The following is a 21,690-nucleotide window of genomic DNA, read 5'->3' on the forward strand; positions in this document are numbered from 1 at the left end:
CTTATTTTTAACTAAGAGTTAAGCCTCATAAACGGGGTCTAGACCCCCTATTATACGATTCTGCCATTGGTGCAACTCAATCTGCAATCAGATTTGAAGGGAGACAAGGAATTTGTTGATATCGTTACTATTTGTACCATTATAATTTAGATATTAATAATTTAATTTTCTATGTTTATGGATTACTTTAAATCTCGAAATAATGAAAATAAGTTCGGCTGTGTAATGAAGCTTGCGCTGTGAATAGCAAATCGTCTTTGTATTTCCACCGATGCGATGAAAATGGTTACATCTGATAAGACATGTAACTCTTTTCACCGTATTGGTGGATTTGTTTGTGTTTGTTGACATCCACTCTGATTTATGTATTGATTTATTTCCGTTATATTTAATTAAAGTCTCCTCAAGTTACTCAAACTTGTTCACCTTAGAATTTATTTTAGTTTAAATCCATAATGACGTAATGTCTAAATAAATAATGTATAAAAAAAAAACAAATTTTTCAAATATTACTAAAAAAATAGATGTCTTAAGATATAATAACCCTGATCAAGAATATTTTTTATTTATTCAAACTGAAATTGACATGAAATTAGAGTTTTTTTTTCGATTAGTGCCGCGTAAAGTTGTGACGATCTATATGTGAAATTATTTTGGACATTGATTTTTTTGACATATAATAAATATGGCGCGAACATTTAACCTTTTTGCAAATCTTTCTTAATTTTTTTTCTAACTTTGTTATTAGACGAATGTTGAAAATCTCCAAAAAAAGTTTAATAAACAATAAAATGTGTCTGATTTTGTTTTGTCTTGCTAAAATTAAGTTATTGTTGCATATGAAATATGTATTTTTAATTGATTTTTTTAAATATATAAATTTCACTTATAATAAAAAATAAATAATTTCATGTCGCAAAACAGCAGTCTAATATATACTTAAATTAGAAAAAAAAAGTGTTTTGCATCAAAACATTTTTTTAGATGAATCATTGAAAAAATCAACATTTGAGAAATACAAAAATGTATTAAAATATACTTAAGTAATGAAAATCTATGTTTGTTATTTTTGTATATATATCCTGTAATTTCTAAATTGTACGACATTGTCATTATGGACGTAAACAGAAAATTTAAATATGGTGGTGAATATAAAAAAAGTTTTGTGAGCGAGGTTAATGTGTATGCGAATGAAAAAAACATTTTTGTATTTATTGTCTTGTTAAGATGTAACATATTCCATTGTAAGTGTGTTATATGGAGTGTTCCGTCGTCGCGGCCGCTGGTCCACGTGCACACACTTACAAATTGTAATACTAAAGAGTAAAATAATGTAGAATAATAAATGTAAATATTGTGGTCATGTCTTGTTTATTTCGTAAATACCATCTTGTTCAATGAACAAAATTGATCTGCTAATTCCTAATTTATTTTATCAGTCAGTCAGTAAAGCGGTGATTTAACCAACTAGTTGAATCAACCCTTCATACTTCAACATATCACCCCTTGAAAGTTTTAATTCAACTAGTTGAATTAAACGTAGTGTGCATTATTGAAAGTGATAACCATCATTTAGTTGAAAAACTTGGAGGTGTCAAGGGACACCCGGATGGGACTAAGTTCCTTTCAATTAATTAGTGAAGGAACCAATGTTTATTCTATGCATAAAAAACTTAAGTCTTCACAAGAAGTACATTTTATTTCTATGAATTTTCGTTATATATTGTCACGTCGTTGCCATGGTGATATAGCAAAAAGTGTCGTGACAACTTTTCGTAAGAATTTGTTCCGTCTAGCCCCCTTTCACAACGCGCGATAAGGAACTTCGTTCCAAAAAAAAAATAAAGTAATGTTACGTGTCGTTGACATCAAAATTGTCAACAACCCATTCGTATAGCGAATGGCATCCGAAGTTCCTCGGAACAATATGTCCTCGCTACATAAGGAATGTATGCGCGTACCTGATCGGCCCGAACCCGGCGCGCCAACCCGATAGGCGAAACCGGGATGTCCGCGCGCGGCAGCTCGATTAGTGCCGCGCTCGAACGTGCCGCGCGCCTATTGGCTACTTACCGCTTTAGTCGGCCACTGGCGCGCTCTAGGGAAGGTTGATTCGCGCGGCAATACGCAGAATGGACAACGACAAGTGCCGCAAACTTATACAATTATATGGCGCTAATGAGTTTATGTGGAACAGCAAATCACCTCAATACCACAACAAATTGTTGAGGCTTCAGACTTGGGTGGAAATAAGCAAACAATTGGACGTACCTATACCTGAGTTGAAAAAGAAAATGACTGTTCTTTTAGCGTCATACAGAAGGGAAAAATCTAGAATAGTTAAAAGTCTTTCTTCAGGTAAGTAATGACCTTTGAGTCATAAATGAAAGGTATATTCAAAATTATATATATTTTTGTTTTCATTACAGGGAAAGGAGAAGTTTATGTTTCCAAATGGTATGGTTTCGAAGACTTTCAATTCATGAAGGACAAAGATATACCCAATGAAACGTTAGATACGATGGTTGATAATGTGAGTACAAGTTTTACACCCATTTTGATAAGATAAACCGCGAGTAAGTCCGCCATTTTTATGGTTCGCCGCGTCAATGGAAACGACAAATGACTTCTAATGACGTTCGCTCGCGGCGAGAGTCTAAGTGGTAATGGGTACAAGTGTAAACGTATTTGTTAATTTGGCAAGTTTGTCATCCTTCTTGGAGTTCTTCGAGAGCCTTTGTAGGCATAATATAACGGATGGAGGGAGAATGTACAATAACGTTTTGTTTCTTTGTATCATTTTGTATTTTTAAAAATACCGCTATCAGAATATGTACCTTGACAGTTCACGCGTATTTAGATAATAATAAACTGCACCAACCTAAGCTATAGAAATTTTTAAATATATTCAATTAATACTTTTTCTTTTACAGACACAAAACGACAATAATGAAAGTAATGACACAGAAACTTCGCTTCCAGAAGAAGAACAAGAAATAGAACCTCCAAAGAATCCGCAAAAAAGAAGAAAAACGAATATCGAAACAGATTCCCCTATTCTTAGAAAACATCTGAAAGTAAGAAAAAGAAAAAAAGTGATTACCAAAGAAGAATCTCCTAAGCAGAATAAATCATTTCACGTTCTAACCGAATCTGCAACATCGACTGACTTATATTTTTCTTACGGGCGATACATTGCTAATGAACTTCGTAAATATGATCAACGCACATTAAGTTACGTGAAACAAGCCATAAATAATGTAATATTTGAAGCTGATATAGGGATCTATTCGAAACTTGAATGTGACAACCGAAACGATGAATCATATAACAGTTCGACGCCGTCCGCGTCCCCTCAGCACACAATATCGTCTCCCCAGTTTCCTGATCCGCTGACGACACCTAAACTGGAACCGAGATCATCGCCTGCAACTCCCACCGAAGACTTTTAAACAATAAATATAGATAAATGAAAAAAAGGTTTATTTTTATATTATTCGCAGAATATACTGAATAATTATTACCTAAAGGTACTAGGAAAACATATTTGTGGTCAATAACTATAGATATTTCTCCTACTGTGAAACTACAGAACTTAGTAATCTTAAAACGCGCAGGCAAGGTCAACCGTTACAAATTACATTTGTTCAATTAAAAAAGTCGTTGTTATTTTATTATAACAAAATATTTAACGTATTTAGTTCACCTGGTGCTTCAAGGTTGATGAAGTAAATTGAGATTTTACATTGACCCACAACCGATAGGTACCCAAGTACTCGGTAACAAATAAGTTGACATTCCAACACTGCTCACTGGTACGTTACTTTTGTCATATACTGGCTTCGCCCTGCGATTTTAGTCAACTGCATCGCACTCTTAGAGTATAAATATGAAGTTAGAAATTACAAGTACAATAAAAAGTTTGATTAGATTCTTTGAGAAGTCCACCGAATAACAGCGGACGAAGTACATATAGAAGTAAATTTTTTGGCCACTCTTCATAATAATCTAAAAACTGTCTAAGTGCACAAACTAATGGTGACATACTACCTCGACTTTATGTGTATCTAAAGCCTACGTCACATCGTAGCCATATTTTATCTTTAATTATTAAAAATAGAAATACATTTAACAAAAAACACAATAAATAAATACAAATTGACTACAACTAAAGTGTAAATTTTTGAAACAATTAGATGAGGATGTGGAAGCTCGGCTATGTCATCCCACTCGCGAGGCAATGACCTCTGGCGAAGTCCTTTATTGATATATTATTGTAACTCTTATTTGACATAATGAATGCAGAGCCGGCTCGATTCCGCCTCAAAGAGATGTCGATCATTATCTATTTGGCGAATAAATCTGTAATATACAGACAACATGCGGTGTCGTCAGTTGTAATCAGTTTGCGCCCTTCTCACATTTTTCCGAACAAGCTCCAACATCTCTTTCGTACAAAGTCAACGTCCGCAGTGCATCCCGCTCGCTCACGAGGGACGCGTTGCGCCCCACGCTCCCCGCGCCCGCGCTCACAGAGTGCCGCGGTCGTCCGCCGAATCGACGCGGCGCTGACGTGCGATACGCTAAACTAGTGTTTCCACCGTGAAATCACCACTGTTATTTGTTTATACCTACTTTGGATTTGATTACATAGCTCCAAGAATCTACTGTCGATCTTGTGGTGTACTGTACGTGTATATGTGAAGTTTGAAACGACTTATATTGTGAATCGGTTCGGCCGTGCTCGTTTATGTGCTGAATGGTGATTAAAAGTAATTTACTTCGCTTTTACGGTACGGAGGGTCGGTCGGTTCGTATCGATCGCTTATCGAAACAAAGCACTGGATTGTTTTGGCCGCGTGGTAGAGGCCGGTGCAGCTAGGTAAGATTTTTTATGTATGGAGTAATAATATATATGAAGTATAAATGAACAGATACATATCGATTGCATGTGGACAAGATGAGAAGGTATTTGGCCTCTAGTGAAGCTTCATAATACAATTTAAAGCTGTCTGGCATGTTTATTGAAGAACACGTTTCTCGTCCTGGCTACTTAACAGTACATTTTTCTGTTCGGTATCCTCAATATACGTAAAGCGAAGCGTAGGCTCGCCTGCGATCGTTGGGCTAATAGCTTCACATTCTGTGAGTAATGCCCTTCCCTAATGGGATAATGGCTCTCGGCCGCCGCCGCCGCTGGCCGCCGCGCTCGAAATATTTATAAAGCGGTGGAATCGCTCCATGTCAACACGCGGTGGCTTGTTTGCCTTCCCATTTAGACTATGAGGGAGTCGATAAAGCGAGGTCTCAAGAGCCAACACTCACAACATGCTTAAGCTTTTGACTTCAAACCGCATCGAGTTTATTTCATGTTATGTAAAAATATTAAAATTACATCGATGATGATTATAAAACAAATAATTCAGAAATCATTTTTATTAATTACTTATAATAATTAATAGCATTAATAACTTCATATGACATTTTGTAAGTCGTAAAAATTGTTACAAATGTAAAAATATTTAAAAATACGATAAATGTCAGATACAACCTAACAAAATCGTGAAAAAAAACCCATTGTAAGTCAAAACTAGCGATAATAAAGCATTAAAATGTCAAGGCTGCTAAGCTGTCGGATCATTATACCGCACTTCAAGTAATATGACTAAATAACCAGGATTCTAAATCCCGTAATCCTAATAAAACCCCTTTGCGCGGAAGCTTCAACTTGTAAACCGCCATAAATCCTTACGGGCTAATGAATGTGAGCCAAAATTAATGTCTCGCTTTATTTTGTTGAAAATTAGAGTTCATTGTTAAAAAATCGGCCATTTTTTCTCAGCCATTCATAACGAAACGAACTGTTATATCTACTGGTCATACTAAATGGGCTGGATGGTATATATTCTTTCCTTGAAATTGGTTTAGCACAAATAAATTTCATCGACGGCTAACCAAAAATACCTATAAACATTAAGATTAAACTAGGAATTCCGAAGAAACACTTTTAATTAGAAAAGAAATGACCAGAGCATCATAAACTTGTATCAGTCCTCATAGATCTTTCTCAGTATTTTCCAGAATGTTCGGTCAATAGTTTCCGTAATTAGAAGACATCGGTACAAAGAAAGGCGTTCTACGCTTGACATGCGTCGCTTTCATTCCAAGACTTTCTAATAAATCTAGAAAAAAATATGACGTGAAGGCAAAATGAAAACACTATGCAGTTTTGCATGTACGTCATCATTGGAGATTGTGTTTACTGTAGGTGTGTACAAGAATGGATTACATGCGGTTGCACTTCGCTTGCTTACATTATTCTATATAATTACTCTACATTTAAATAATGTGCACCATTTTAGAATAAGATTTACAATTTAATTTGTAATGTGTGGCGAAAGTATGTTACATTATTTTATATTTCTGTGACTTACCGTCACACTGAGGGTCGTTCAATGATTACTAAGGGTTTGCCTCTGTGTAGATTAAAGACAGAAATCTACACTTAAACGATTTAAAATTTTAGAACGAAGTTTATTGCGTTAAATTGCGCTGAGGATAGCTTCAAAAACTAATATTATCTTAAATTAAACCTTTATCGTATCGCTCATCTGTTCTTGAGTGATATGTCGTAATGGAATTATTGAATTGCAATGATTAAGACTGGACTATTTCGTATATATGTTTGCAATGGATATACTCACAAAAGAAATCTGTAGCCAGCTCATTCAGACTCATACAAACTTGATTAGATCATCAACCCCTCTTCTGAAGACCTAAAATATATTGCGTCGTTCAGACTTGTCTATTCTACACATTTAAGAACGTGTAGCAAATGATGTATTTAATTAAGATATTAATTAAACAAAGACGTCAAATAATTTCGCATATCTTACTAATACTATAAATGCAAATGTTTAGATGTATGTTTAAATGTATCTCCGGAACGGCTCAACGGATCTTGATGAAATTTGGTACAGATATAGAACATAATCAGAAAGAACACATAGGCTACTTATGTTTTTTTTTATTCCACGCGGACGTAGTTGCGGGCAACAGCTAGTTATCAACTAATTTGACAAACATGAAAGATTTCATTGTTATCCGAGCGTTATAACTAATAGTCGTCTGCTTTACGTGCAAAATGTTTTTATAATGCAATTAATAATAATTTATCTTTAATAATGACCAGTCCATTGAAATTCTATCAAATTAAATAAGAATCAATTATATAAAATGACGGCCGTTCGCGCTGACATGCTATTAACTTGCATAAGAGATTGAATTGATTACATAAAGGTTTACTTCAATACTAAATACCAACGACATCGTTTACTTTTAGTGTAATTGATGTTGGAAATTAATACACTGTCATGACCCTGCCTATAAATTACGAGACGATTTCATGTTTTATAATATACTAGCAGTTGCCTGTGAAATCGTCCGCGCGGAATTAAAAAAAAAATAATAAATATAGCTTATTTCACATTGGGATAGTATAGCTTCCTAACAGTGATTTTTTTTTAAAATCTGTATGTAGTTTCGGGACCTATTCAATGCAAACAATGAAATCTTTCTCCCTTCAAAATATTAGTATGGAATATGTAAAATCGAATGCATATGCAATGGCAAAGTGAAAAAACAAACGAATAGTTTATTTGTGTATTAAAATATTTTTTATTATATAATGAAACTTTTCCTTACTATAGTTACCCTTCTCCAGTGTCCTCAGAGCATCCTACCAAAGTGTCATCAAAATCTGTATTATTTTAAGAACGCATAGGTAAAGATACAAACATTGACTTTTATTACTGTCTAATATTTTATCTTTTATTTAATAATTTCAACTTCATCTTAAACTTAATAGCTTCGTTAAATCGTAAGACGTACCATCAAAGTGGACAACCAATTAAGACAAAGTAATTACGACTCTCATTAACATGAGTTCGTCTTATTACGCGCAGACAAATATGTTTTAAATTAACTCTCATTGACAATTAATTTAAAGATAAGTCTGCGATATTCATCGTATTATTTTTCCATCCATTATTTACAGTAGTTTCTTAACAATAAAGTTTAAGGAATGTCGTGTATTGAATACTTTAGATAAATTTGGCTCGTTGCAACCTTGTCTCTGCGCTCGGTGGGGAGGCGATGCTAAAAGGTTAATTGATGGCACGACTAAAGTCAATTTGCCCGGTCTTGTAACGGAAAGTGGCTAGCCTCTTGCTTTAAACGATACATATTGGAGAGTATAGAAATTAAATCATGTATTCCTTCGTTTACTGTGCACGTTTTGCGAGGTTATAAGAAGAAGTTGCAGTTCATGTTTTTCATACGTAATTTTAAAAAAAGAATGACTAAGATAATTTACGTATTATTTTCTTTAAAAATAAATTGATTATTAAGTACTCGTTAGTTGTTATTTGCAGATTACAAATAACTAATTAAATAACAATTATATTTTTTATAATAACCTGTTGGAGGTCGGATTATGTATTCAAAGATATTATCTTCTCTACCTATTCAAGTTATTTAGACATGACTTCTTTTTTTTATTTTGTTTAATATTTAATCCATCTTTTGAATAATTTAGTCCCTGCAAATTATTTCTTTTACACCTCTTTTATCTTCTTGTTTGATTAAATTCTTAACGAGTGCGGGGTACGTCGTTCACTTTGCTACAACTTTGCTCAGGCTGCGATACGACGCATCGACTTTATGTACTTTTTTTTAGGTTATTCTGATTTAATATCACAAGATTTGAATTGTTGATGTCTATAATAAGTTTCAATCTGTCATTAAAAACTTGGAATTAAGAATTAACAGTATTGTGATATTTTCATGTAAATGCCTATTTTTATGCCATTTTTTAAAACAATGAACAATAAAAGTAGTACATTTAAATTTGAATAAACTATTATAAGTATAATTTGAATTATAAGACAATCATTTACCCAAGCTATTATTTATAGAAATGGCATTCAGTCGGTTTAAATGCGTAGTAAAGCGTTGAACCTTGTTTGTTCTTTTTAATAGTTCCGAGAACGTTTTAGCTTTCTATAGATTCTTTAAGTCGATAATCTTGAACACTTTATTCCGGGTAAGTTTTTATTCCTTTCATTGTTATACAACATTTATACAAATGAGTGAAATGTTTACCAATACAGATTAAATTGACGTCATGTACCTTATTCTACAGTAGCGCCATCTTAAATTTTATTTGCATTATTTCATGGAGTCATGCAATTTTTTTTTTTTAAATTATGTTCCAAAATTGTTAGTGGTTAATTGAAATTATGCTCTAAATTGACTTATTAGGGTTACGTGGTTAAAATGAGCGTGTTTTTTTAGGAAATAAATGTCTTTTAACTTCTGTGTTACCTTATTATGAAATCGTCATACTCGTTGATACAAATAACCTCTATATGTCCGAGAGGACTCATGTTATCTCTATTCTAATAGACTTTTTTGTTCATTGTCTTTTTTTTATTACTTAAGGCAATCTTTAAATAACATTTGAAACACTGATTTATACCCTAGTTGATATCTTACGTGATAAAGAGGCTATCAATATATTAATTTATGTGTCGCTCCGCTCGTAGCTTCGGATAATAATAATTTTAAGTGTTAACCGTCCCCAATCTATAATGACTTAAATTCCGTCCAGTTTCGTAACCAATACAAATTGTTTCGGCGAACACGTACTAAAAAGGTTATTGGAATACCATATTATTTTGCTTTTAAGTTTTTTATATTGGTCCATTTTACAAGTATTTGTGAACAGAGATTGTATAAAGAAAATATTTAATGTAAATGAGAAACTCAGTGTTAAAATTCAACAATAATCACTTTAACATATTTAAAACAGTGGAATAAAGACTAGAGACTTATTTCATTTAGAAATGTCGTCTAAAATAAATTACTTGGGATTGTTAGTTTGACGAGTTAAGTACGAGCATTAGTTATTCGTTGGAGTATCAATTCATTTGCTAATTATAATGATTTTTGTAAGCGCCTTAGCATCCAGTTGAAAGTTTATAGAAGCTTTTTTTTCTCAAAGACCAAGTTACGCACGTATTGTATAGGATAAAATAAATGTGTTGTGAATCTCAACTTTAAGTTGTATTCTATAAGGTATATAATCGCTGAATATCCATTCGACTGTATCTGCTTGCACACAAAATATTTAACATGTTATTTATTCTTATAAAGTCGAGCTCGTTGTATATTTAAATGTTGAAACTGAGCGTTTTAATGGCCGTGCCGGATGCTACTGGCGATGTGATGATGTGCATTTATTTTAATTATGTTCAAACGAAACTATTAAATAAGAGATGTAAAAATTTTAATGACGAATTTTAATTTAATTTTAACTTTATTAATGACCTTATAAATTGTGAGTTAGAATAATAGATTAGATAAAAGTATGACTTGAAAGAAAACATTTTGGTTATGACCTTTATCCTACTGATTTAATGTCTCAGTTTCAAGAGTAGAAATATTGGTTTAGTGAATTTTTGGTTTAAATTCAAATTTCAAATTCAAAAAAATCCAAAAAGTTTTTTGGGCTTTTTTGGAAAAATAAGGTTATTTACGTTATTAAGAATAATTACACATTAATAAAAAAATGGCAATACAATTATTTTACAGGAAATAAAATTTAAAAAGACTAACTGTTAAAAAATTGTTTTGAATGTTTACTCTTCCCTAATGTTGATGTAACATTGTTAAAAGAAAAAGCAATATAATATTCATGAAACGAATTTAATTCAGACTCATAATATTAATTTGTACGCTTTAACGCGGAGAGAAAAATATAAAATTGTTTTTTATTGTTATAACCTCGACTAAAAGAAATGACGACTATGAGATTGAATACGTGAAGATTTTTTATAACGATTTAGAAAATTAAAAATATATTTAAAAAAAAACTTTTGTAAGATAATTCTAGTAAAAGTTTTTTTATTCATATAACGTTTATGGTAGTTTTTATGTGTGTCCTATATGATTAGTATAGACTAGTGTTTCCCGAAGTGGGCGATAACGCCCCCTTGGAGGCGTTTGAAACCTAGGAGGGGGCGATAAGAGGCCCGAAAAATGGGGGGCATTGAAATTAATTAAAGTAATGAAATTGTGGTTTTTAAATTTTAGGGCTGAATAAAAATTATGGGCGCTCTGAAATATAATTGATTTTCAAAGGGGTCGGTGAAAGAAATAAGTTTGACAATCACTGGTATAGACAATACTTGATCAAATTGTGATGTAAATAATCAGAATCGTTGGTTTCTGAGACCTAAATTCTTGTCTAAAACATTTCGTTATCCCATCATCATCTTTGAGATGACAATAATCAGTTTTATACAGACATTTTGGTCTCAGAAACCAACGATAAGTTGAAGGTTATAGTCATTATGTATTTGTAATTTAAAAAACAAAACAACTATATAATAAACCATATCTTATATATTTTAATAAAATGTCGTTGTGACTGTATTTTTAATTTTATTGGCAACAGAATATTTAATTTTGATTAAGCAATCGTCGTGGTTTTAGATCTCAATTTTTTTTATAAACTCATAAGGAAATAATTTTTTGTGATGTTATCTATGAATGGAGTTTGAATATCAAATTTCAATTTATAAATAGTTACTATCGGAGGAGCGTCGGTGGCTCAGGAGTTAAGCACTTGACTTGCAATCTGCAGGTCCTGGGTTCGAATCCCGACATATACCAATGTGTTTTTCGATTTTCTATTTACATATGTACATTAATCCGACGTTCTTACGGTGAAGGAGAACATCGTGATGCAACCTGCACATATCTGAGAAGAAATTAAAATATATGTGTGAAGTCAACCAACCTGTACTTAGTCAGCGTGGTTGAATATGGCCTAGTCACCCCTAACGTGGGGTAGGCTCCGAGCCCCTCAGTGGGGACGTATAGTGAGTTGACTATGATGAAATAGCTACTATTATTTAAACATTCACTATGACTATATAAAACTTGTGATCTATTAGATCTATATATTCTGCCCAATGTAGTCTATAAGTGGGAATTAAAATATTGAAAGTACCTTTGTTTTGAAAGTACCTACACATTTAATGTTCGATTAATTTCATACGAAAATTTACATTCATGACGAAACATTAACATGAAAACATGTTCAATGTTTTCATGTTAATGTTTCGTCAGTGTGAACTCTCAGTAACATCGTATTTTGTATAATTTAATAGTATTCAAATATTTTAAAGTAATATTGAGATAAAATTTATAAATAAAATCCTTAATTGCTCAATTATACGTGTATAATGCAAATTAACAGATCATTTATTATAAATTTAAGAATAGGCTAGAAATTCCTTAACTGCTAGCCATTAATTTAAATATATTTACATTTAGTTTATTGAATTTGTAAACAGATATCATAGATGAGTAGATTTATATAGCTCTTTTCGTTTTTAAATTTACATTTATCAATAAAAAACATACAACTAAACCTCACAATGTCTAGGTTTTCAACACTACACTAGAAAGATCTTCTACCTCTACTTTTCACAGTAATTGAATTGTTTTGAATACATAATATACACACAGGAATTACATAGTTTTTCTTAAGCATTTATTCAATGTCTATAAAAACAAAATTGCATGTGTCTAAAAGAAAGTCTAAATTGGCCAATTCTTAATTAACACCGAACTTGGATAAATCACAATCTGTGTCGATGTTAAAAAAAGACTAACGTTAATTTTTTTTTAATATCCTGCACAACGCGATAATACCTATGGAATTTTTACTGTCGCAAAAGATGGCCGTGACTGTGTGATTTTTTGGAATGCCCCTGAGCCGACGCAACGACAGGTAATTAATGCAAACTTCACGCGAAGCGTTTTCAATGCGTCGGCTAGAGGGCGTTAGAATCGTTATTTACTTATTATTTTTTATTGATATTTCAAATAAAATATATAGAATAAAAAGTTATAATTTTTTGTAATTGTAAATACAAAATTAGTAATTGTTTTTTTTTTTATTTTTTTATGTAAGAAATTAATGAATGTGTGTGGGTATCTGTGTGCGTGCGTGTGTGTGTAAGTGTTCGTGTGTGTATGTCCGCCACATCACTCCCCCCCAGAGACCGTGTCTACGGGCGATAATAATCTGGAAAATGGACTGTTCGCCCAGAACGTGTAGTCACTGCGGTCGGAGTAGATTGTGGAACAGCATCTGAAATAGGAATGGGTAATGGAGATGAACCAGGGTCTTGGTTGGATACAAGTATGTAGGCTGGCTTTAAACGGTCTACTGATACTCGTAAGACTTTTCCCTTAACTCTAATCTTATAAACTTTTTCGCCTTTCTCAACAACTTCATGGGGACCTGTGTAAGCTGGTTGTAAAGCGCCTCTTAACGCGTCTTCTCTTAGAAAGACATGGGAACAAGTTGAAAGATCTTTAAATACGAAAATTCTGCTCGTGTTGTGATGAGAAGTTGGTACGGGTTGCAAATTGTTAGCAAAAGAACGAATACGCGCTGTAAAATCTGCTATATCAGTAGTGCAATTCTCCGCTTTATGACCAAAAAATTCACCTGGCAGACGTATTGGTTCTCCGTAGACAAGTTCAGCGGAAGAACATTGAAGATCTTCCTTGAAGGAGCTTCTTATACCCAGTAGAACTATTGGCAAACTTTCGACCCAGCTACTATCCTCGTGACACATGATAGCTGCTTTTAACTGCCGGTGGAACCTCTCAATAAGACCGTTACATTGAGGGTGGTAGCTGGTTGTTTTACGATGTTTGCAAGATATGAATTTTGAAAGTTGTTCGAAAAGTGCCGATTCAAATTGCCTACCACGGTCTGTCACAATATCAGTAGGACAGCCGAATCTCGCTATCCATGACGACAAAAATGCTTTGGCCACTGTTTCTGCAGTGATGTCCGTTAAGGGAACAGCTTCGCACCATCGCGTGAAGCGATCGACGGCTGTCAAGCAGTAACGGAACTCAGCTGATGGAGGTAATGGTCCGATAAGGTCTAAATGAACGTATTTGAATCTCGCTGAAGGTAAATCATGTGTGCCTAAAGGCGACATAACGTGTCGATTTACCTTTGCGCGCTGACATGACAAACACGCCCTAGACCATTCGCGACAATCTTTTCTCATCAATGGCCAGACGAAACGGTCAGCAACAAGCTTCGCGCTTGTGATAGCGCCGGGATGGCTAAGAGAGTGTAAGCTATCGAATACTTGCTTGCGTAAGGATCTGGGTACTAAAGGCCTGGGAGTCTTTGTGCTGACATCGCAGTACAGCTGCAATCGACTTCCAGGTATATTTAATTTCTTAATATGCAGGGAACTTTCTTGTTCTAGAAATGTTGCTAATTCAGAATCGGAGTCCTGAGCTTTAGCAATCACTTCGAGGTCCACGGGTCTTACTATCTCCTCAACCTCCTCGATTCGGGAAAGTGCGTCAGCAACGACATTATCTTTTCCGGAGATGTGTTGAATATCGGTCGAGAACTGGGAAATAAAATTCAGATGCCTATATTGTCGTGGACTGCAGTTGGCCTTCCTTTCACTGAATGCAAAACACAGTGGTTTATGATCTGTGAAGATAGTAAACGGTGTTGCTTCTAGCCAATGTCTAAAATACTTAATACTCTCATAAATAGCAAGAAGCTCTCTATCGTATGGTGAGTATTTCGTTTGTGATGGGCTCAATTTACGAGAGAAAAAGGCAAGAGGTTGCCAACTACCATCTACGAGTTGCTGTAAGACACCAGCAATAGCAAGATCCGAAGCATCAGTGATAAGACCTAACTTTGCTGTAGGGTCTGGATGAGCTAACAGGGCTGCATTAGAAAGGCTATCTTTACAGTCTTGGAAAGCTTTTAATGAGTTTTTGTCCATGTGTATTGTCTGTGACGCTTTGACTGAACCTTTAAGCAATGCATTCAGGGGAGCTTGGATTTTGGCTGCGTGGGGGATAAACCTTCTATAAAAGTTTATCATGCCCAGGAACCTTCTAAGCTGCCTTGCATTTGTAGGAAGGGGGAAATCTTTCATGGCTTGAACTTTGCCTTCCAGGGGCTTCGTGCCGTGCTGGTTGATGGAGTAGCCTAGAAATGTTACCTCTGATGCTCCAAAAACGCACTTTGCAGTGTTGATCAGCACGCCGTAATCCTTCATCCTGTTAAATAGGAGGCGAAGGTGTTCTTTGTGCTCTGTCTCATCATGCGAAAATACGAGAAAGTCGTCGAGATATGGGAAACAAAAATCTAGACCACGTGTCAACTCATCAACGAATCTCTGAAAGGTGGCTCCAGCGTTTCGAAGACCAAAATTCATATAAGGAAACTCAAAAAGTCCAAATGGTGTGGTTATAGCACATTTGGGAATGTCCTGTTCAAATACTGGTATCTGATTATATGCCTTTACTAGGTCTATAGTTGAGAAAATTTTACAACCGAATAAACTATGGGCAAAATCGTGTATATGGCGTAAAGGATACCTATCCGGGATCGTTCTCGCATTAAGCAAGCGATAATCGCCGCATGGTCGCCAACCATTATCCTTTTTCGGAGCGAGGTGTAGTGGTGACGACCAGGCTGACTCGGATGGACGAGCAATACCATTAGCTAACATTACCTGGAATTCTGCCTTGGCGATCTTCAGCTTCTCTGGGGGAAGTCTGCGTGGTGTGCAGGAAACCGGTGGACCTGGTGTGGTACGTATGTGATGAACTGTCTTATGTGTTGGTGTGCGATGGGTGCCTGCTGGCCGTGTAAGTTCTGGGAAATTAGCTAGTAATTTGAAAAAAATTGAATCACCAGTCATGACCTTTACACTAGATATTAGGCTACATAATTTTTCAGAAACACCTAACGTTGACAATTTTGTTGTAGTATCTATTAATCTCTTATTTCTAACATCAACAATTAAATTAAAATGTGACAAGAAATCAACACCAATGATAGCTTTTGTGACGTCAGCAACAGTAAATCGCCACATGAAATCTCTACGTAGACCTAAATTTAAATTAAGTTGTACATAACCATACGTATGAATAATAGAACCATTAGCTGCACACAGTACATAATCAGATTTATCACGTTGTTGTTTGAGTGCAGATCGGGGGAAAACGCATAGGTCACTTCCTGTGTCCACTAAGAATTGCACTTTCGATCTGCTATCAATTACAAATAGGCGACCAGTAGTTAATGTGGGACAGTCATCCGTCGCCATTACAGACTGCCCGGTGCGTTTCCCGACTTGTAATCGCAAGGCTGAATGCATTGTCTAGCCTGGCTGCCGAACCTGGAGTGATACCAACAGGTAGGAAACTTTCTGTAGGACGACTGTGATCTTCTCGATGGCGTACGGCTCCGCTCACGTGACCTAACTTTATGACGTGGCCGAGAGCGCTCGTCAATTTTCGAATTAATAGTACTGACCTGCATCTTCAGTTCTGACATTTGTCGCGCCATGTCCTCAATGGTTTGTTCTAACCTGGTTTGTGAAGATGATGCGGCTGCAACCACGGGTGAAGCTGGGACGATGTCGTGTACTCGATCTGCCAAGTCAGCTATTTCGCTAAGGGGCATACTCATTTGCGACACGACGATAGTCTGCAGATTACTTGGGAGTCGACCAGTCCACAATGATCTAAGAAAATCTTCCGGTATATTGGGGCCCGCGAGATGCTGTAGATGTCGCAGGAACTGAGATGGTTTGCGATCGCCCATCTCCTCGGCCTGTAGTAGTTGTTTTAATTTTTTCTCTTTTGAAATGGAAAGCCGTTTAATAATTTCACTTTTCAATTTTTCATACTTGCCGGTCGTTGGAGGTGATGTTATTAAATCCTCGATGTCACTTATATATCTCCGGTCCAGATTTGTGATTAAGAAATGAAATTTTATATCATCATCGGTTATTTTCGATATGCAAAATTGACTTTCGATTTGACTAAACCATAATAATGGCTTCTCTGGCCAAAATGGCGGCATTCTTACGCCTATACGACAAATGTCTGAATTGTCGTCCGACACAATGGGCACGCGCACTCGCCGCTTCGTCACTCGCGCGTCGTAATCTATTTCCTGTTCACCGTCGCTTATCATTTTTTTCTTAAATCAATTCACGTATTCACTTTAAGGGGTCACCAGTATGGAATTTTTACTGTCGCAAAAGATGGCCGTGACTGTGTGATTTTTTGGAATGCCCCTGAGCCGACGCAACGACAGGTAATTAATGCAAACTTCACGCGAAGCGTTTTCAATGCGTCGGCTAGAGGGCGTTAGAATCGTTATTTACTTATTATTTTTTATTGATATTTCAAATAAAATATATAGAATAAAAAGTTATAATTTTTTGTAATTGTAAATACAAAATTAGTAATTGTTTTTTTTTTTATTTTTTTATGTAAGAAATTAATGAATGTGTGTGGGTATCTGTGTGCGTGCGTGTGTGTGTAAGTGTTCGTGTGTGTATGTCCGCCACATACCTTACCAAAATCCCAATGTTACTGGCAACTTGAAACCGTATAAAACCTTTAGGATAGTTTCACACGTTGGTAAATCAGTGACACAGTCTTATATATTTCAGTACTGCAATTTTTTTGAACAGAATCTTTTTGTCAAAGTAATACTGAGCACACAGACAATTGTCTGTAGACAATGTCACATTCGATTAGCAATATCGCTAGTAAAATCGTCAGGATATTTTCTATATCTTCAATATCAGTACTATGAATATTTGTCTTTTCGACTAGTAACAATACCGTTAATCGAATGTTACTTTGAAAAGTCTCGACGTGTGTGTTCAAACAATAGCAGTACTGCATTGTTCTACCTCACTGTTCTACCCATGTGTGAAACTGGCATGGAAGATCTGAGGAGCGAGTAGTCTCACAAAGGATTTATTGAAGAGCGCCGAGTGCCGTAAACTGCGCCGTCGAACTGAATGGCACTTGGAATTGATAAGTAGGCGTGCCCCGACCGCCTCGCGCGACACGGCTCGCAACAAACTAGTTGTACAACAAACAAAGACGTGTTACTCCACACGTCTCTTGATAACATACAATTGATGTATTCCTATCGAATGTACTTACATTTTCTAGTCTCCTGGTGTTTTAAAATGTGTTACGTCTTCATTTTTTTTACCTCTTAAAATCTATTTTGCTTAAAGCATCTGCAACTTATTTGTTTAAGTAACGTCGTTCTGCCGTACTCGGAGTGGTTAAGTGATCAATAAAGTACCCTTAGTGTATGAGAACTCTTGTCTATGTGACATAATGAGCTTGCTCGGTCTTTGCATTAAAAATCTCTTTATTTTATCATCATCAAAAGAAATGAGATCGAAACAGACTTCAGCTAGTTATCTTGCTCATCGGATTGTAGTAAGAGGCCTCTAGAAGTTGACGTTGAGAAAATAAATTAATGAGGTCGCTAACAGAGACTCTTATGTAAAATAAATATTTCAACGTTTTACTTTACTCGTATATTTTTAATTCTAATTTAGTTTATATAATTTATACTTATGTGAGTCATAACCCTTGTCAATTATATTCTAAATTAATATTTCGGACATCGTTTAGCTATTTGGAACTTGATATTTATGTTTCATAGTACTTCCACAACAAATTAGGGCTGGGTTCGCTTTTAATGATGTATTTAATATTCTATTTACTAATTTCTTGTTTGAAATGTTTAGTAACTAAGTAAATATAATAATTAACATTTTACACGGAATAATTAATGTTATATAATTATTATAATAGTAACAGAAAACAATACAACAAAACTAAAATGAAAATAAATTATGCTTGTATTGAATTTGTTATATAAAAACAAAAGTTCTTGGAAACTTTTACATAACTGTAATCCAATCCATCTGCAATGTTTGACCTTTTCCTACTCGAAATCTTAGATTTTGCAAGTCAATTTTATCTGTTCTCAAAATAATACATCATTTTAATACATTAGTGAAATTCCACTGCCCTAACGTATAATAATATTGCACGTATTGTCTCGTTTTTTCCACAGGGAATGAGTGGGATAGCAATACTAAACGCTACAAAATATAGTTTACATTCTATATGTATATATATTTTTTTATATTGAAAAATCTAGGGCTTGACCATAATCCCACCCGATGAAGTGATGATGTGGTCTAAAGATGGTACATGCTAGGTTTGTAAATGCCTATTCACTCTACCTTCAAGGTACTCGAGCCTTCAAGGCTCCACGTCGTACTTGGACGGAAAAACAATATATGTGGCTCCGTGAAAGTCTTTAATAAAACAATCCGGACAATAATTGGCTTTGAATAATGAATGCGAATTAAAGAGTTAACCAAATAAATCACCAACTTTATGGACTAATGTTATTGCTAATTGAGTTGATACATTTCTAAACCGTTAATATTTCAATTTATCAATGAATTGGTTGTGTAATTACTGTTTAAATGTCATAAATAATGTTAGCCACGCCTACTACGTTATTAATAAACTTTGTTTTATTGAACTAGCTGTCGTCCGCTACACCGTCCGTGCTGAATTAAGAAAAACTTAATAAGTAGCCTATATGTTCTTCCAGACTATGTTCTACGTCTATGCCAATTATCATCAAAATCCGTTGAGCCGTTATGGAGATACCTTATAACAAACATCATCCATTCATCCATCTAAACTTTCTAATTTATAATATTAGTAAGACCTATATGAGAACGGAGATTACAATATACAAAAATAGATTTATTACGATTAAGAAACAGAATTAAACAAGAAATACGTACAATTAAGTAAAATAAACTATAAATTAATGCTATTTTTAATAGTCTGGCACAAAAAAGAGTAAAAATTATACGAAAATACATGTGAGTTTTAATAAAAAAAGACATTTCATAAAATAATTGTTATTAGATGCCATTTGTATTGTGTGGTCTTTGATTGTATCGATATATCTAAATTTATAGGACAAATTGATGTTCAGCGCCTTCTGAGAACGCAATTAGTTAACAACGGAGACAAAACCGGATCCCGTACGACCGTAACGACCGCAACACATCGACAGTCAATTTCCACTGCTGCAATACTTGTATTAAAACATCTAGTTCTCTCTTCTTTTTGAAAGATAATAAGAGGGAGGGCAATATTTTTAATACAAATACTCCGCCAGTTGAATTCCACAGTTACGTACCAATGTTGAATTATTCATCGACATTATATCTTATATATTTAAAACAACGTCCAAAATATAGCAATCGAATAAAAAAAATATTCTATTGTTATTTACACATGTAAAGAAAGTTCTTGAATTATTTCATATTCTTAAACTAAACCATTGTGGTTATAATACTAATTATGAAAAGAACGGATTTGTTTTTTTTTTTTCAGTATACATATTTGTAATTATTAATTTCAAAATCTATCCGGAAATTCTTTTACCATTGTAATGTTCCATTGACACTGAGTAAGATAGGTTAATTTTAATGTTGTTATAAAATGTTTTTATCTTTAAAACTTTAGCGACAAAATAGAAACCAATAGGGCACGTCTTAGCAAGTTTTTAACTATTAGTACACATTAGTTACGAAACGTCTTGTAAAATGTTGGTTAAGTCTTTGTTATTTGTATAAAATTACTAATTTACCTTTACTACTAATTAGTAACACTGTTAAACTTATAAATTATATGTATAATTGTAGTGTAACTTTAATGTCGAAAAATTTACAAATTCTTATGAAAAATATTTTCTTAATTCTATAAATGTGTAAGAGCTCAACATATTTATGTTGAGATTCTAAAAGCTCTTCGCATTTTCTTATTTTAAATATATTCCAAGATTTCATGATATGAAAAGAGGTATTACGTTATAAAAAGAGTTCTCCTTATTCACGGCAACTTTAGACGTCTTTTATCTTCATTTTTTCCATCCCAGACGCGCTCCGCAAAATACTTTTATAAACGGCTTTTATTCCGATACGTGTTTTTATTACTTTATCACGTTATTCCATGTTGGTTTTTTTATCAAAAATATTATAGAACATATTTTTAGTACGTAATAAACCTCATTAAGGAGTAGATATTTCGCATTTTGTCAATCGATTTGAATTCTCTCATAAAGCTTCTATTTGCGTTCAATAATTCGCCTGTTTAATATTATTTGCAAGACACTCGACGATGAAAATAAATGTATGTCATTTTACTTATATAGAGGTTGTTCCGTTACCCGCATACATGAGAATCGAGTCGTTCAATTACTGTTTTTTCTCGGTTATCGGCACTCTATTAAAATCTCACTTGATCTCAGAGCGCCTTAATTGAGCTCCTGTCGTATGTGAAACACGCCGACCAAGCGCTCCACAAATCTTTTTTGTTCTTCCATTGTCAGATTCCCTCTTTGTTTTTAATTTTTTTCTTTTGTGGCTCTTTCATATCCTCCCGTTTTCCGGTTGGATTCGTTTTAATATTGCTTCAAAGACTTGTTAGGAGTTTTATTCTACGTTCCAATCAAAACCCGAAGAATTTTCACTAAATAAGCTGAACAATTTTCAGCTTCTAAATTTCAAAATGTTTCTGGTAAAAAATCTTTTTTTTAAAAACATAAGCTGCCCTTATTTTACAATATCTCTTTGCTACTTTATTTCACAATCTTAACAAAATAACTACAAAAGTAAATCATAATGG

At 34.3% G+C, this 21,690-nt stretch overlaps 3 protein-coding genes across 3 annotated transcripts in view; 2 read left to right on the forward strand and 1 right to left on the reverse strand.

Annotated features, from left to right (window-relative positions):
• Positions 1–2,047: 2,047 nt before the first annotated feature.
• LOC106715797 lies at positions 2,048–3,461 on the forward strand. The gene is made up of 3 exons (XM_014509151.2): positions 2,048–2,358; positions 2,430–2,533; positions 2,934–3,461. The coding sequence occupies exons 1-3, from the start codon at positions 2,133–2,135 to the stop codon at positions 3,450–3,452; spliced, it is 849 nt and encodes a 282-aa protein (XP_014364637.2). The 5' UTR covers positions 2,048–2,132; the 3' UTR covers positions 3,453–3,461.
• A 1,086-nt stretch (positions 3,462–4,547) lies between these two features.
• The window catches only part of LOC106715756 (zinc finger protein 608-like), a 99,441-nt gene continuing 82,298 nt past the window's right edge, over positions 4,548–21,690 (forward strand). The window contains exon 1 of the mRNA XM_045681710.1: positions 4,548–4,882. The gene's annotated coding sequence lies outside the window, so the exon portion shown is untranslated. The remainder of the gene's footprint in view (positions 4,883–21,690) is intronic.
• LOC106717641 lies at positions 15,674–17,122 on the reverse strand. The gene is made up of 2 exons (XM_014511543.2): positions 16,457–17,122; positions 15,674–15,793 (listed from the first exon to the last, which is right to left on the reverse strand). The coding sequence occupies exons 1-2, from the start codon at positions 17,120–17,122 to the stop codon at positions 15,674–15,676; spliced, it is 786 nt and encodes a 261-aa protein (XP_014367029.2).

This window comes from Papilio machaon, chromosome 16 (genome assembly GCF_912999745.1).
Source record: "Papilio machaon chromosome 16, ilPapMach1.1, whole genome shotgun sequence".
In the NCBI taxonomy this organism is placed as follows: domain Eukaryota; kingdom Metazoa; phylum Arthropoda; class Insecta; order Lepidoptera; family Papilionidae; genus Papilio; species Papilio machaon.